The 18,390-nt window shown below is 38.3% G+C and overlaps 1 protein-coding gene across 1 annotated transcript in view; it reads left to right on the top strand.

Annotated features, from left to right (window-relative positions):
- LOC124722681 (popeye domain-containing 2-like) overlaps window positions 1-11,888 on the top strand; it is a 676,128-nt gene extending 664,240 nt beyond the window's left edge. Inside the window, exon 6 of the mRNA XM_047247824.1 lies at window positions 10,687-11,888. Coding sequence (XP_047103780.1) covers window positions 10,687-10,693 — 7 coding nt within the window. The 3' untranslated portion in view covers window positions 10,694-11,888. The remainder of the gene's footprint in view (window positions 1-10,686) is intronic.
- Window positions 11,889-18,390: the final 6,502 nt, after the last annotated feature.

Genomic DNA, 18,390 nt, shown 5'->3' with positions numbered 1-18,390 from the left:
TCCCTAATTCGAGCTTGTGCTCCATCTCTAATGACCTCATTGTTGAGAGGACATTAAACACTAATCTCCTCCTCCTCCTCCTCCTCCTCCTCCTCCTCCTCCTCCTCCTCTTCCTCCTCCTCTTCCTCCAAGATAAAGATGTGGAGATCTCCAAATGTGTTGACATCAGTTTCAGTCCAAAGGCTTTACAAAAGTTGATTAGTCTCTTTCCATTTTTATTAATCCTTTGATGAGCATAGTACAGTCCTACAGTTGTTCTGAATTTCTTTTCCTTGTCAGTTTTTGAGTTAGTCTCCCAACAACATTTTAATATGATGAAGGGGAATAGCAGTTGTAGTTTCTCCCAGTAATTCCCAGAATTCTCCCACTTTATGTGGCTGTTTCTGCTCATAACTGTTCGTTTGTGCATAGGTATTGATTAATGAATGAGCTATTTTCCCTGATTTGATTGATAGTAATGAAATTCTTTTAGAAAGTGAACTAATGTTCGATACTGAATGTATGTTTTTTCCCCAAACCCAGTTCCAGTTGCAATGGTATGCCTGTGTAAATTCTGTAATTTCCTGAATCAAAGTGACAGTCATCATCATATCTTGTGTCTTGTAGCACCAGAATTTTAATGTAGTATTTGACTAGTATGTCACTCAATTGCTTTAATTTTCCACATTATTTATTGAAAATAAAAAAACTTAGTTTGTTATGTGTTGAAATTTTCTTAAATCAAATGCAATGAGCGTATAGCCAAATGAAACTTCCTGGCAGATTAAAACTGTGTGCTGGACCAAGACTCAAACTCAGCACCTTTGCCTTACTGGCAGAAGTAAAGCTGTGAGGATGGGGCGTGAGTCATGCTTGAGTGGCCCAGATGGTAGAGCACTTGCCCATGAAAGGCAAAGATCCTGAGTTCAAGTCTCGGCCCGACACACAGTTTTAATCTGCCAGGATGTTTCAAATTAGCGCACACTCTGTGGCAGAGTGAAAATGTCATTCTGTATAGTCAAATATTTGTGCCTGCAAGAGGTATGGTTTGAAATATGTAGGTGCTAATGATGATGATGTACACTCCTGGAAATGGAAAAAAGAACACATTGACACCGGTGTGTCAGACCCACCATACTTGCTCCGGACACTGCGAGAGGGCTGTACAAGCAATGATCACACGCACGGCACAGCGGACACACCAGGAACCGCGGTGTTGGCCGTCGAATGGCGCTAGCTGCACAGCATTTGTGCACCGCCGCCGTCAGTGTCAGCCAGTTTGCCGTGGCATACGGAGCTCCATCGCAGTCTTTAACACTGGTAGCATGCCGCGACAGCGTGGACGTGAACCGTATGTGCAGTTGATGGACTTTGAGCGAGGGCACATAGTGGGCATGCGGGAGGCCGGGTGGACGTACCGCCGAATTGCTCAACACGTGGGGCATGAGGTCTCAACAGTACATCGATGTTGTCGCCAGTGGTCGGCAGGAGGTGCACGTGCCCGTCGACCTGGGACCGGACCGCAGCGACACACGGATGCACGCCAAGACCGTAGGATCATACGCAGTGCCGTGGGGGACCGCACCGCCATGTCCCAGCAAATTAGGGACACTGTTGCTCCTGGGGTATCGGCGAGGACCATTCGCAACCGTCTCCATGAAGCTGGGCTATGGTCCCGCACACCATTAGGCCGTCTTCCGCTCACGCCCCAACATCGTGCAGCCCGCCTCCAGTGGTGTCGCGACAGGCGTGAATGGAGGGACGAATGGAGACGTGTCGTCTTCAGCGATGAGAGTCGCTTCTGCCTTGGTGCCAATGATGGTCGTATGCGTGTTTGGCGCCGTGCAGGTGAGCGCCACAATCAGGACTGCATACAACCGAGGCACACAGGGCCAACACCCGGCATCATGGTGTGGGGAGCGATCTCCTACACTGGCCGTACACCACTGGTGATCGTTAAGGGGACACTGAACAGTGCACGGTACATCCAAACCGTCATCGAACCCATCGTTCTACCATTCCTAGACCGGCAAGGGAACTTGCTGTTCCAACAGGACAATGCACGTCCGCATGTATCCCGTGCCACCCAACGTGCTCTAGAAGGTGTAAGTCAACTACCCTGGCCAGCAAGATCTCCGGATCTGTCCCCCATTGAGCATGTTTGGGACTGGATGAAGCGTCGTCTCATGCGGTCTGCACGTCCAGCACGAACGCTGGTCCAACTGAGGCGCCAGGTGGAAATGGCATGGCAAGCCGTTCCACAGGACTACATCCAGCATCTCTACGATCGTCTCCATGGGAGAATAGCAGCCTGCATTGCTGCGAAAGGTGGATATACACTGTACTAGTGCCGACATTGTGCATGCACTGTTGCCTGTGTCTATGTGCCTGTGATTCTGTCAGTGTGATCATGTGATGTATCTGACCCCAGGAATGTGTCAACAAAGTTTCCCCTTCCTGGGACAATGAATTCACGGTGTTCTTATTTCAATTTCCAGGAGTGTATTTCCTTCATCAGCAAGAAATTAATATTTTATCTTTTACAGCGATTCAAGTAGTACAACAGTACCGAATGTGATTGTTAACTACAGTCAAATTTGATGAATCCATATACACAGGCTGAGTAACCTGAAGAGTTGACCTAAAATATTTCTGGAACCATTGAAGATACCAAAGCTATGTATTTCACATCTGATAGTCTACAAAGAAATGAGTTGTGTTTTGCTGTATGGTCATTGCTCATAACTATATCTACTGCTCATTCATGTCTTTAAATTAAAGTGTATTGAGAGCACTTGAAAAGAGGAGAGTATGTATAATGCTCATTTTGCTTTCTGATGAAACACATAACAAGAAATGGGGAATGTAAATAAAAAGGACAAGCGATGATTTTGCCATTTTTGCATGGGGCACAACTGACACGGTGATGAGTACCTTGGCCTTCATATTTACCTGCCTGTCTCTGTCAAAAGTTTCATTGTAAACAATAATGTGCATCTTACTACTATACTCTTATTTTCATGGGCTTTTAAATACCTCTAAAATGACATGTGTGTCTTTAATAAAAATAATATAGTTGCTTCAATGCCTTGGTAGATGAAATAGTTAAGAGTACTCACCACATAGATGATTACTTGCATCTTCAACAAATATAAGTTGTTTCAAAATATTCGGTGACCCCAGAAATATTTTAGGTTCACAACTAAAGTAACTACTAGTAAATGCAATGGGGTGAGCTACACCTGGACTCCCCAGATTGCTGGTCAATACATGGTGGATGGTATCTGGTTGGCTGACCATTCTGTTTCCTTCGTGGTACAGCCAAAAGGACATTATTCCTGTTCACTTTCTTCTGCACTGTGTAATAACAATTTGATCAATTTATCTAATTTGCTTGATTATTCCAACACAAGGTTATCATATATTCTAGCAATATTTGAGAATAGATGACACCTTCTGTTGTGACACCTTAGTTCTAGAATAACTCTTTTCTGCGAGCCTAACAAGATTTTGGATTCTTCTTGTATGGCTTCCACTGTCCAGGTTGGTGGTGCCACACTGTGGAACCAGTTTTTGTGGCCCACACAAGATCCACTTGTGCCTGTTCTCCATACTTCAAATACCATTCCATATCTGAATGTGAATAAAAGGTATGTGTCTGTCATGGATACTGTGTCTTCAGATTCCATTGGTATCTACAGATGAAGTAATTATCACTGTAAGAAGTTTTGCCTTGTCTCATAGTGGCTTCAAGGATATGACTATTATCTCTTTTAATACTCTGGCCAATACAGTACCATCTACCATTCATATATCAGTGATTTGTGGAGTAGAGCTGTAGATGTGAGTGAAAGCTGAGAGATCAATGCATGGCAAAAAAGTGTCATCACAATGAAACCTGTGTGCTGCTGAATAAAAATATTGTATAGTTCATAATAAAAATGTAGCAGTATTTTGACTGAATCATAGATGATAGAACAGATGCTCTGCTGAAAACCAAATGATGCCTCAAACACTAGCAGCCAGCAGCATGGTTTCGCCAATAAAGTGGCATGTGAATGTATATATGTTGCTCAGCCAGAACATTATGAATACACAACAATTAGTTGGTCCAGAACACACAAAAGAGTCCCAATAAATTGCATATGGGATTATGCACGCCTTCAATATGTGATAGCAGAAAGATAGCACCAACTGTCTCTGTACAGGTAATATAGTTCTTGTAGAGTAAGAGGTGACAGTCTGTGAGCTCTGAGCTAGTGTTAACTAACATCTGAGATCTGATCAAAGGGGTCAATATACAACTATCTAAGGATGCCGGATGCCCACTGAAATAGTTGTCACCATGTTTTTCAAACCACTATTGCATGGACATCTGTCCTGTTAGAAAATATCACATTTATAGCAAAAGATATCAGTCTTAATGTGATCGTAGAAGCCAGCAGTAATAATGAGATAATCTATGTTTTTATAACATTTTTTATACAAATGTAACTATGTATGTGCCTCAATATTTTTCTTGAAAAGAGTAGTGCAGCAGTGCGGCAAATTGTTGTAATACACTGTTACACTTTGTGTAGAAAGAGGCCGGGGAATGTATGAAATATGAAGGATAAGACTACAAGAACATCACAGATTTTTCTGCTTTTCCTTAAAAACTATTAAAAAAAACTCCAATGCATTTGATTTTTAGTGAGGCACTAACATCAAGCATCTTGTCACAACAACAGTTTCACCATCATATGTCGACTTCTGATATAAACTGAGAATGGCAGCACACAAACATGGCATGACCCTGAACTCTTTGATATTGGCTTCTTATCATTTTACTAATTGGGATAGTGCAGTAGTAAGACAATGAACTTGTATTCCAGAGAACACCCAGATTTAAGTTTTCTTTGATTTCACTACATCATTTATGGAAAATGTCAGGATGATTCCTTTGTCAAGGACATGGTTGATTTTCTCCTTCTTTCCTCAAGTCCAGCATGTGCTCCATTTTGCGTTACCTCATTGGCAGTCGGATGTTACATACTACCTTGCCATCATTCCTTCTGTTCATTTTTATCTTCACAATCTGATGTTTATGGAAGTAGCTTAATTTAACAGATAACAAACAGACTTCTTCACTTTTTCCAGCTGGAGCTGAATGATTTCTTGGTATCCTCTGTGTCTCTTACATTAATGTGCTTGTTACGTATCAGCATACTTATTCCAAAATTACAGGAGCTTTCATAATGTTTCTGGTTGATCAGTGCATTATAGCCATTGCAACCAGTGTTACATGTATTAATTTACTTGTTTATTTGTCATAGTTACAAAGAGCTTCTTTTTCTTTATCTTTTTCCTTATTAGGCCAAGCTACTCATCATAAATCTATGATTGCCTTGTCAATTACCAGTAATAAACTATTTTATTGACTGCAGCCTCGACATAAATTATTTTGATGTTTTGCACTCGGTGTGTGTGTGTGTGTGTGTGTGTGTGTGTGTGTGTGTGTGTGTGTGTGTGTGTGTGTATGTGGTTGTTTTTTTTGTGGGCACGCATTGCGGGGGGGGGGGGGGGGGGGAGAGGGGGGGGGGAGAGGGGGGGAGAGAGAGAGAGAGAGAGAGAGAGAGAGAGAGAGAGAGAGAGAGAGAGAGAGTGAGAGAGAGAGAGAGAGAGAGGGGGGGGGGGTGTCTTAGTTTCTCATATCTCAATTTTCTGGTCTTGTTTACAAATGACTGTTTTGTTTCATGTATATCACTTTTCTCTTTTTCAGTTTCTCCATTCCTGTTTCCTTTGATTGTGAATAGTTTGTAACTGAATTTCTTGTTCTTCTCTAGTAATCACATTTAGCTTTAACATTTTTTTGATAATATGTTCCACAATTTTTTTAATTTATGTTAAGGGTGTTTCCCTAATATTAATTTAAACAGGGGTTCTCTTATCTATGTTGAATATAGGAATAATGGCACGAGAACATATAAACATTCATCATACAGAGGAAGTGCTGAGCAAAAGATACACATAAAAAGTGAGGTAGCCCAGTGATCAAAACTGTTTGAAACTCACACACACACACACACACACACACACACACACACACACACACACACTCTCTCTCTCTCTCTCTCTCTCTCTCTCTCTCTCTCTCTCAAAGGAAAAGATTGATGCATAAAGTGTAATTCAGTGAGAATGGATTGGGGGGGGGGGGGGGGGGGAGAAGAGGGAAGGGAGGAGTACAAGGTGATGCTGTTCGGAAATGTATACACATCCTGATAAAGATCTTCTGCCTGCTTACTGGGTTGAGACAGCCATCTTCCTGCTTTTCTAGTGGACTGAGTTATGCATGAACACAAATGTGTTACCCTATGACTTACTTCTACTCCAATATTAATTCATAAGAATATAGATGTGACAACATATTTAGCATTACATGTTTTCATTCAGAGTGTTTACGGAACACAAATGTACGTGATTTTGACAAGAGGTATCTAGTGATGAAAATCAGCATCAACTTCTGTAGTTCCAGCATTAGTTTGAAGAAGTTTAATTTTCGTTTTTTGATTCTAATTCATAAGTGAAACTTTTTTTCATATTTTGTTCATTTTCCTCACCTGTAAAAATACCTTTGCATTTTTAAATTTTGTAAAAGAATACAGTAGATTTCTGCAGCTTTTTGCTTTTTTGAAAGGAACTGTTTCCCTTCTGCAAGATCAGTGCCACAAGAAAATGGGAATATCCATTCATGTCTGTATCACACTCCATAGTCTTCTTTATTCAAGATAAATGTATTCTCAGTGAAATTAATTAGTTTTATACAGTTCTGACTCTTGCAAATCTTGCACATAAATATTACACAGTGATTAGGAAATCCAATGAGAAATTCATTTAAGTGGCTGTGCTTTGTTCCTTTATTTTTTTTTTAACTACAAACTGTTCTGAGGAATTACCTCAAAATGAGCTTATGTATTTCCTTTCAGTTATGAAATTCATTGGAAGAGTAGATTCCCGTCAGAACATGACAGTCACATAAAATGAAAATGAAAATGAAAATGTAATTGTGACAGGCCTCCAAATTATGCTGGACTGTGTTAAAAAATTGTATTTCATGCACAATTGGATAATGGACACTGATCACTAGTCATTGGCCTTAGCTATAAGCATTTTTAGCTGACTGGGTACCCAAATTACAGAATTCTCATTCATCTGTCACATGGTGCTGACTGGCTGGTTAAGAAGAAAAAGGAACTCTGAAATTTAGGTTATGAAGTCAGCCTAGAGAATCATGACATTGATATCAGTCAAAATTATTGCTGTGAAAATAACTTTCTTTTTACCAGTTATTTCTACTCATAAACGGAAAAAAATAAAGGTGCACATCTCTCTCTTGTGAATGATTAACTTTTCAAGGTCTCAACTTACAATATTTTTACTAATTTCTTGTGAGTGTACGTTAATAATTTCAAAGTTCAAAAAACAGTTTATGTACAAGTGTGTACTGAAAAGCAATTTACCCTAATTTCCTGATGTCACAGCACTCGTGTCTTAATGAGAGGGTGCTCCATGTGTGAATGAACTATTTGAATTCGAAACTTAATTACAGCATACTGTTTCTCATGGACTGATATAGTTACATTGCACACATCCACACTACATACAACAATTCAGAGCCTTCTAGCACCAAAGGGTTGCAACTTGCATCAGTGAAACTGGAAATTTACCAATTAATATGCATGACATTTAATACTTCAACTGATATTGAGGACAGAATAAAAAAATCATAGACATTACTTTTCAGCACATCCTCATAACTCATAAAATTACAAATTTAATATAAAATGTGAAACTTTTAAATTATTTCTGTATTATATATGAGAACTCTGTAAAAATATTGAGAGTATAGATCTTGAAAAATTGTTTATACACAAATAGCAGCGCTTTACCTTTTCAAATGGCAAAGCTAAAAACTTACTGATTTTTGAATAAAAATAAATGGGAAAATGAATCTAAAGCCATTTAAAATGGAGACTACAATTGGATTATACTTACTGTTGATGGAACAGCTGAAATGTCTTATTTTTGTTTTCTATAGATAGATGCTGATATCCTTCATCTAATAGCTTTAATGGTGACATAACTTTAGAATCTAAGCTGACACCACCACAACCACCACCACCACCACATTCTGACTTGAGACTACTCACAATTTGTGGTACTGAAACTAGTAATGTATTAATTCCATCACAGGGTACTTTTTACTAAAAAGAAAACATTCATGATCATTATAATATAAACACTGCCAAACTATAACACAAATGGGACATCCAGGTGAGGCATTCTGGTGCACATTATCTTGAAAGTGTTCATCAATAGTAGCATTCTGAACAGACAATGAAAGTAACAAACATACATTACATGTGTAACAGTCACCATCCTCTGTAATGTTCATAGAGCAAATTAGTTAAATCATAATCTTCCCTCACACTTCTCCTCCTCTTCTCTCCCTCTCCTCCCTACCTCTCTCTCTCTCTCTCTCTCTCTCTCTCTCTCTCTCTCTCTCTCTCTCTCTCTCTCTCCCTCCCCCTCCCTCCCCCTCCCTCCCCATGCCAAAACAACTCTCGGATCCCTCCTGGAACAGTGTTACCCCTGAGTCTTAAAGAATAAAAGAATAGGTACTGAAAATAAAAATAATCAGTTCATCAGGTTTGTATAGAACATGTATATATTTGTGTAGAAGTGAAATAGTTTATGCCAGTTAGTTTTTTGTGACTGCAAAGTGTTGGCAGTTTTTTACTGTTTATTTTGTGATGTGTTTTCTGTATAAAGTTACTGCAACGGCTTTCTGATATTTAGCCATTTTGAAAATATTTATTAATTTAACATATTTTATTGTTGCTTTGAGTTAAAAGATGTGAATGCTGCATATAATTTTATAAATAGCCATTTATACTTAATATGAAAATTCGTATTTCTTTTGCCTAGGTATGCCTAGGATTAGGTACTATTATTGTGGTAAGTTTACAATATTGGATGTTTACAGTGCTCTTGTTTCAGCATGATTTTTCTTTTTGTTTTTAATGTTTCTGTTAATTCACAGCATTTGTAAAATCCTGGCAGTCCAGTATTTCAAGAATGTATATTCAGGTTAAAATTTGGTTCTCTACAAATTACAAACTGTAGCTGTTTTAGGAAGTCTTCTAGCTTTTTGGCTTCCTTGTCAAGACTTCTCACATACTTTGGGCTAGAGAAATTGAGGGATTCAATTGATTTTAATAATCTTAATGTATCACTGTTATCTGTAATGGACAATCACAAATGAAACATCATTAAACTGAATCAGATTAACCAAATCTTTAAACTGTAGAGAGCACAAATAGATTTCTTGATGCTGTTATTCTTAATAGCTGCACATGTTTCATATCATGAATGAGTGTCTTTTTATGTTATTTTTTATTCTGTTTTTTAGGCTTTATTAGTGGCATGTCACAGAAATATGTTGTTTCACACTGTCTGTAATTTTTGCTTATTTGTGAGGGGGAATGTGGATAGAATGTAGACCAATATGGACACTGGTAGTTACTAATTTTTGCCTCTATTGTGTACTCTCTCTTATATCAGTTACTCTGCTAAGTTATAAATTTACTGTGGGGTATAACAAGATGGTAACTTACATATCACAAAAATTAATGAATTTCAAGAAATTAAATGAATCACAGTTCTGGGAAATAACTAACCCTACACACACACACACACACACACACACACACACACACACACACACACACACACATACACTATAAACTTGCCAAATTTTTCTTCTCAGCTTTAACTTCAGTTCCTCAACATATATTACTACAAAACAAAACATACAGAATTTGTCAGTTTCTCAACTTTTTTTTACAGTCAAGTCTTATGACTTAAGTATGAAGTAAAATCTACTCCTATTTCTAACTTCTTTCTCAACCAAGAGTGCTGTTTGTTTTTTGTTTATATGGGAATAGTATACTGAGAATGCAGATTTTGAAAACTACAGTCTAAGTTTCATGATGCACCAGTTTACAACTCAGTCCATGGAAATTTTAATGGAAAGCTTATTTCATAAAAGGAAATGCATCTCACTGAATGAGGTGTCAGATTGACTTCATGTTTTCCTGTTACAAATAGGTTTGTGTAATTGTGTATAAATAACAGGAGGAGACTGAGATGATTTGGACTTTAGGATGCTGAGATTAGTACTCAACTCTCACATGACTTATTTTCCTAATGTAAAATGCATCTCTTGCCTTTTTGAAAAGAACTGATTAGTTTTGTAATTATTATGAAATTGTGATTACACTGATTCCTGTTCATGTTACAATAATCCACAAAATAAGTGAGGTATTTGCATCCCAATATAAAATTTTCTGAGTGCTGTTAAAAACTAATAAAACTTTTACAGATCAATAGCAAAAGGTATTAATAATAGAGGTTTTACGGTTTTGCCTTGTCACTGAAAATTCAAGTCAATAAAATTACAGCAATTTAAAAATAGTACCATAACGACATTGCTGTGAATTTAAATTGCTAAACTGGTTAACCAGTATGTAACAACTACCCATTAAAATGTTTGCAAAATCATATACAATATCTCAGCAGTTAAATGACAGATACATACTTACTTTTTTGAAAGATTATTGTATCTTGTTGCATTCTGTATTTGTTAAATCAACTTTTATATTTCAGCAACTGACCCAAATGCTTGGAGATTAGGGCGAATAGAAGAGGCTGACCATGAAACTCCAGTATGAAAAATGTTTAGAAATCAGGTTGTATGTATGTGGATGTGTGTTGACAATCTGAAATGTGGAAATGTACGTAAATTTCTAATAATGATATTATGTACTGGTACTGTTGGAATCCTTTTTTGCCACTTTCTACCTGCAATGTACAGCTGGTTAAAGTCTAACAGAACTCTAAAACATTTGCAGAAATGCTAAATGTTGATTATACGTGATGTGTAAAATAAAATAAAAAGTATAAAGATCAACTTACTAATTTTGTACAAAATAGTATGTATCAAATAAGACTTGCCTTCTGTGAACACTCATTGAAATATTAAGCAGTTTCAAATTGAGTTGTTTCTAACCCAGTAGTTGCTGAGACAGGAAAGTCTGATTTATGTAAACCAAACCAGTGGTTGCATTATTAAAATATAAAAATTTGGATATAACTGCATCTGTGCGCATCAAATGTCACTGTTTTATTAATGATGCACAGCATGCAAGAAAGACAACATTCATTGGGAAGGGTGTAAACAAATCAGTCAGCAAGATCAAAAAGAGAGCTTCAACTACGTTAATGCAGACTGTACCTGTACAGAACACATGATGTTGAAATCAAACAAATTTACAATATGTATTTTTGTACAAATGTATGTTACAAACTGTTAACGTAGGTGGAAAGTCAGCATTTACTGTAATCATATGGTTCTGATGATGCTGCATATTAATATCTTTTGAAGCTATATTTTCCGCCAGTGTTATAGGTGTGTGTTTTCATTTCCATTTCCTGAATATGGAACAGAAAACTGTAACTGTCCAAGTGTTGTGTGTAACTTGTATGTTGAAACAAATTTTGAGACTTTATTTAAGTATTATGAATCAGACCATAATTCACATGCTAAATATTTCATTGATCAAGTTATGTGTGAGCAATAGTGTTATTGTTCAAGTATGTTAGCTTAAATAAATGTGTTAGGTGTGTTACCACAATATAATACAGAATTTAACTTGTTAATAACAGTGTTAAATTACTGAATTACTATTAGTCACTGCACAGAAATGAAGTGATTAAAAAGACATTATTTTAAAATACCTCCTTGTGTGGTATATTTTTGTAGGAATGAATAAAGAAAGATTGATTGTCTTGATCCTGAATGATTTTTTTTTTTTTTTTTTTGTAAGAATGCTAGTCATAATTCAACATTATTGCTGAATTTGGTTTTCCCTTGTAATTTAAATATGTTCTGTAGAATCTCAGAGTTCATAAAAATGAATGTGATTGTAGAAGATGAATATTTAGTATATATTTTATGCAGATATTTTGTTTTATACACACATTGTATACAATATTGAAGTTCATTTGGCATACTTTTCAAATAAAGCTGTGTTTACAGTTTCCTGGAACTGCAATAAAGATTCAAGGATTGTCTGTTTCTTTCATTCATAACTGTAATACCTTACTTGCTTACTAGAAAGCTGCTTACCATTGAAAAGTTAGTTTCTTTCTATCTCCCGTGGATCATAATTGCAACCTCTTGCCACAATACAGAACAAGTCAGTCTTTGTAATTATAGTACATCTTTTCAGTAAAAAAATGTGGCATTATATGAACAGTTTAAATGATACAACAAATGGTCTCACACACACACACACACACACACACACACACACACACACACACACACACCTCTTTCATAAATTCTTGCAACACTGAGTAGGTGGTCAGTTTTTTATGGCTGAATACCTGTGCCACACCAACAAGTTTGAATGAAGGACAGTGTAAATCATTTACCTTGTTGATTTCAAACTGTGAGTAACTGTTGAAGTAGAACTTCATACTGGAGTATGTGTACTGTGAGATTGTTGTCAATGTTTAAAGAGCTGCCTACAAGAAGTTCTAGATTAGGCACCACATATTTTCCATATTATACATTTTTAAGCAATAAACATACTTCTTCTGAATGACCGGTTACTCCAGAATGTGATGTCACAGGATATTAGTGTGTGAAAATAGGAAAAGTAAGTAAACCTCATCATTTTCACCTCCAAAGTCTGATATCCACAAAACAACAGTTGCAGAGCTGAAACATTAAAGATGATCTATAACATGTGACTTCTATTTCAGGTTTTTATCAATAAAAATATGACTTTAGAATACTCTGTTTCATTTATTGATTTGCCATCAAGCATTATTTTCAATTAGGGAGTGCTGAATTTCATGTATTGTGTTCTGTCTGTACTTAGTAGGAGTTGATTTACAGAGAACCAGTTATTAATTTTCGAGAAATTATTATTTACATCTTCAGGTGTTGAGGTTACTCCATTTGGTCTGATTATAATACTTAACTTTGTCAGCAAAGAGAAATATTTTTGCTTCTTGGGTATTTGATGGAAGTTCACTTATATACAATATGTTCCAGATGACAGACCAAACATCATTTGTGCATTCTAATCCATCTTCTGCACTCCAGTCAAACATCTTTCCAAGCTGTGCATCATAAAAGCTTATTTCTCTATGATAACAGCAACTTTACATCTCAGCCACAGGTCATGTAAAAAACACATTGATTTCAGCATTCAGGGATATGGGTACTAATTTAAATGCCTCACTTAAAGCACAGTCAGTCATGCACAGTATGTTGCATCCACTGCTGAAACTTTGAATGGTTCCAGCTCCATAATAACAAATGATAAAAGTTTCATTTAAATTGATTTTTACACAGATGGTTTAAATACATCAGCTATATGATAGCAAAAAATAATGTTCTTTGCAAAAGTTATCTCATCCCTGTAACTATCTGTAAATAAATAAGTATACTATTTTCATGTAGAACGAGTCAAGGTACTAATTAACATAGTGAAGCAACAATTGCAAACTATTTTTTATTTATTGTTATTAAATTGCTATAATCAATTTTCTTTTGCAAAAGCTACATTAAACACAGAAAACCCAATAGTTTTGGGGAGGGATTGTTACTTTCTCAGTCATATTGAACAGCTGTTTTGTATTTCCTATTGCTACCATAATACATATGTAACAGCATATTTAACAAATAAAAACTATTATATATTTGCCCCCAGGGGGTTCACAACTCTTTTGTGGATACACGTGTGGCGAGCACAGGACCCCGAACTAGTGCAGCTCTCTTTCCTTTCCAGGCTGCATACCTTCCCTTTCCACATCCCTCCTTGTCCCCAATACTCCCCTTCTCATCCCCTTCTTCCTCTCTTTGAGAGAGAGTTTTGCACCTACATCCAGAGACGGATGCTTGGGAATATATGACAGGGTTTCTCTTCTTTTGTCTCTATAACGGAAACTTTTTGACCTCACTTTGTCCTCCTCTTTTCCTTGATTCTTCTCTTTACCTTCTTCTCCACTGCAGCATTTGAGAATTCTTCTCTTCTTCCCTTTTCTTCGTTCATCCCTTTCTCTTTCTTTCCTCCCTGTGTGCGTCTGAGGGCAGACCCACACATTCCCATGCATAGCGAGTGATGGGGTAACACATAATTCCCTGCCCCGTATAGACAAGTAAGACATGTACATACCCCTGGTAAAGGCCAGGACCAGGGAGGGGCGATTACCCAAGCTGGTACTTTCTGAACATGCCGATTGGTCCCTCCGTCTGTTTCTCAGGAGGTGTGAACTGAGGTGTTGACAATCACCTAAGGCGGGAGTGCGCTCAGAGAGGAAGGAGTGCACCATTAGAGATACCAGTAATCATGGGGGATACTTTCACAATAGTTTCTTCTACTTCTACAATTTCTGCTCACAAGACAAAGCTAGATGAGTCTCAGCCACTGACAATTCTTCTGTCAGTGCCAAGTTTCCTAGTTGTTTCTCAGACTGACAAGGGTCAAGACTTCTCCACAGTCAACCCTTTCATTATTCAGAAAGGTGTCGATGCAACTGCAGGTCCTGTAAAGTCTTGTTCCCGGTTATGAAATGGCACCTTGTTGTTAGAAACAGACAGTGCACTCAGGCACATAAATGGCTATGAACTACACTGCTACACACCTTCCTTGCCTGGGTGGAAGTGCATCATACTTTAAACTCATCATGTGGGGTACTTTATACAAGATCACTTGACAAATTATACAATGAGGACATTCAAAATTACCTGTCTGATCAGGGCATTATGGCCGTACATAGAGTCGTGAAAACGATAGAAAAGGAACTGGTACCAAACCACACTCTCTTCTTCATGCTCGACAGAGTTCAATTGCAATCGAACATTAAAGCGGGATATGAGATAATTTCAGATTGCTCTTACATCCCCAAACCTACGCTTTGCTATCAGTGTCAGTGATTTAATCATATCAGCCAGTTGTGCTCCAATACAGCCAAATGGGTTAACTGTGGCAGGGATGCCCATGAGGGTGATTGTCCACCTCCATCCCTTCGTTGCATCAACTGTGTGGGCGACCACACTGCTTCCTCTACAGATTGCCCTCTTTCTAAAGAAGAATGAATTATTCAGGAAATCCGAGTGAAAGAAAAGGTGTCTACCTTTGCTGCTCATAAGTTATTCATCAGTAGAAATCCCACTGTGTTCCCAGCGGGTAAATGTAGCACTGTCCTCTTTTTCTCTTCGACCTACTCAGGAGGTAGCCATTCAGACTTGCAATCTCACCTTTAGCCCACAAGGTCATCAGATTAACCAGCCGAAAGACCACCCGTTCAACCTTCCCACTATCACCCACTCACTCTTATGCTCACCCTTCATTGGCTCCTGCTAAATCACAGGCCCCAAAATTGGACACCCGGACTTCGAAAAAAGAGCCTACTCGTGAAGACTTTTTACGCACCCAGACCTCACAACCATCAACTCCTCCCTCATCTCAACGTCCTGCTTCCAAGAAGGCTCATAAGAAACAAAGTTCCTCTCCTTCTCAGTCACAGCGTGTATCTTCTATAGTGCCACCCAGCAGTAGCTGCCCTCAGCCGTCTTCCGTGTTACCAAGATGCACCGCTGGCAGCTGATCAACCAGCCGATCACTGGCAGCAGGAGCTGCCCCCCCAAACGACCTATGGATCAGGATTTTCTGCCTCTGGATGAATGTCATTCCACACTGTCGGCCAGTGGCTCTCAGCAGTCACTGAGTTGATGGCAACCGTGGTGAGCTTTTTCCCTTTTCCGTCCACCCTATGTCAATTCTCCATTAGAATATCTACAGCATTTACTCCAATTGGCATGAATTGTTGTTCCTCTTGCAATCATACTCACTGGTCATCTTTTGTGTCCCGGAAACAAAGCTACGTCCCAAAGATCACTTTGTCTTCCCTCATTTCCAAGCAGTCTGGTTTGATTTCCACTCTGTTGATGGTGCACCAGCACACGGGGGACTTAAGATTCTTCTCAATGATACTAGCCACTATCACTCAATCCCCTTACACAGTTCCATCCAATCTATCGCTGTATGTCTTTCCCTTTCTCGATACACCTTCTCTCTTTGTACCATATACATTCCATCGTCCACACCACTGGCAAGAGCTGATCTCCTTCATCTCCTTGGTGAGCTCCCACCTCCCTATTTGCTGGTTTGGGGACTACAGTGCCCACCACCTGCTTTTGTGATACCTATGTCCTTGTACGAGAGGCTCATTATTGATTGACCTCTTCCACCAAGTGGATCTTGTTTGCCTCGACACTAGGGAACCTACATTTTTGTCTGCCTCCACGTCAACCTATTCTCATTTGGACCTTTCAGCCAGTACTCTTCACCTAGCTTGGCACTTTGAATGGTTTTCTCTTGCTGATACACACTCGAATGACCATTTTCCATGTGTCCTTTGATTACAACCACAACTTCCATCTATGCGCCCAAGACACTGGCAGTTTTCCCAAGCTGATTGGACACTTTTCTCCTCTCTAGCGACATTTGATGACTGTTAATTTCCTAGCATGGACAATCAAGTCACTTTTGTTATGGAAGTTATCCTTACAGTCATGGAACGTTCAGTACCTTGTACCTCCCCTTTGCCCCGGTGCCCCCCACTGATTATTTTAGCTCAAAAATCACAATATTGACTAACTCATTTTTTGAATTCATTTGTTAAGGGTTATGCAGAGAACTGTTTGGCAGAAATACCATTACAGATGTAAACTTCAGTTGGATGAGGTATCGAACCCAGTCATATCTTTAGTCTAAAATAGTGTTGTATGCATAGTGTCAGACTGATGGTAAGCAATTTCACTCAGTAGGTGCACAGTTTAAATAAGTGTATGCACACAATGATGCATATTTATGCATCAGTTGCCCATATCAGGTACACATTTCAACAAAGGATAGTCATGTAGATAAGATTTGTATGCAAACACTGCTGGGCCAATTGTTGGTATAAACATAATAATGATATGCGCTCATCATCATCATCATCAGTTATCTGCTATATTAGCAGGTCCTTTGCCTCTCCATTTTCTGCGATCCATTGCTTCCTTCTTAAGGCTGCTGTATGTTGTACCGTCCATCATGTCATCCAGTGTCTGGAATCTCCTCCTTCCTCACTTCCTTTTCCCTTCTACATAACCTTCTAAAACTGTTTTTATCAGTCCGTCATTCTTTCTTAATGTATGCCCAATCCAATTTCTTTTTCTTCTCTTTATTACATCTAGTAACTGCCTTTTCTCTCACACTCTTCTCAGTACCTCTTCATTTTTTACTCTGTCCATCCAACTTATTCTTTCCATCTTCCGCCATGTCCAGATCTCAAAAGCCTCCAGCCTTTCTCTGACTTTTTTCCTCATAGTCCATGTTTCAGCACCGTATAGAAGAACACTCCATACAAGACATTTTATGAGTCTCTTTCTGAGTTCTCTGTCCATACCGCTGCAGAAGATTCTCCTTTTCTTATAAAACGCCTCTTTTGCCATTGCTATCCTTGTTTTAATTTCTGTGGTGCACTTCCAGTCGGTGTCTATCCTGCTTCCAAGATACTTAAAATTTTGCACCTGTTCTAGTGTTTCTCCATTCAGCACAATTTTTATTTCCTTATTTCCTCCTATTGCCAGTACTTTTCTTTTATTTGTGTTAATTTTCATTCCATATTTTTTCCGTTAGTTGCAATGATGTCCACCAAATCCTGTAATTCTTTTTCCCCTGTGGCTAGAAGGACCATGTCATCAGCAAAGCTCAAGCACCCTACTCTTCTTCCTCCAATTTCTACTCCTTTGTCATCTAATGAGCATTGGTCAATCATATTTTCCAAGTACAGGTTAAAAAGAGTAGGTGATAAACAGCATCCTTGTCTTACTCCTTTCCCTAGTCTGATCCAGTTTGTACTTTCTCCTCTCACTTTAACTGAAACTTTTTGATTAAGGTACAATGAGTTTATAAGTCTTCTGGTTTTCCAGTCCATTCTCTTTTCCCTCATAATAGTCGCCAGCTTGTCCCAAACCACACTGTCAAATGCCTTTTCTAAATCGATGAAGTATGCACTAGTAAACATTAATTGTAGATTTCGCCTGAAAATGACACCTTGCTGGTTTACAGTAGAAATATCATTTCAAGATCTCTCTGGCTGCAGTCTCTAAACCTTTATAGAAGAGTTATTAACTGATAACAACTAAACAGCTGTAGGATTCTGTGGCAGTCTGTAAAACAAGATGTGTATATTAAGATAATTAGTATAACACAGCATCATAGAACAACAGGACACTGTTACTGA

The sequence above is a fragment of the Schistocerca piceifrons genome, chromosome X, assembly GCF_021461385.2.
Source record: "Schistocerca piceifrons isolate TAMUIC-IGC-003096 chromosome X, iqSchPice1.1, whole genome shotgun sequence".
NCBI classification, from domain to species: Eukaryota; Metazoa; Arthropoda; class Insecta; order Orthoptera; family Acrididae; genus Schistocerca; species Schistocerca piceifrons.
This window is presented reverse-complemented; position numbering and strand designations above follow the sequence as displayed.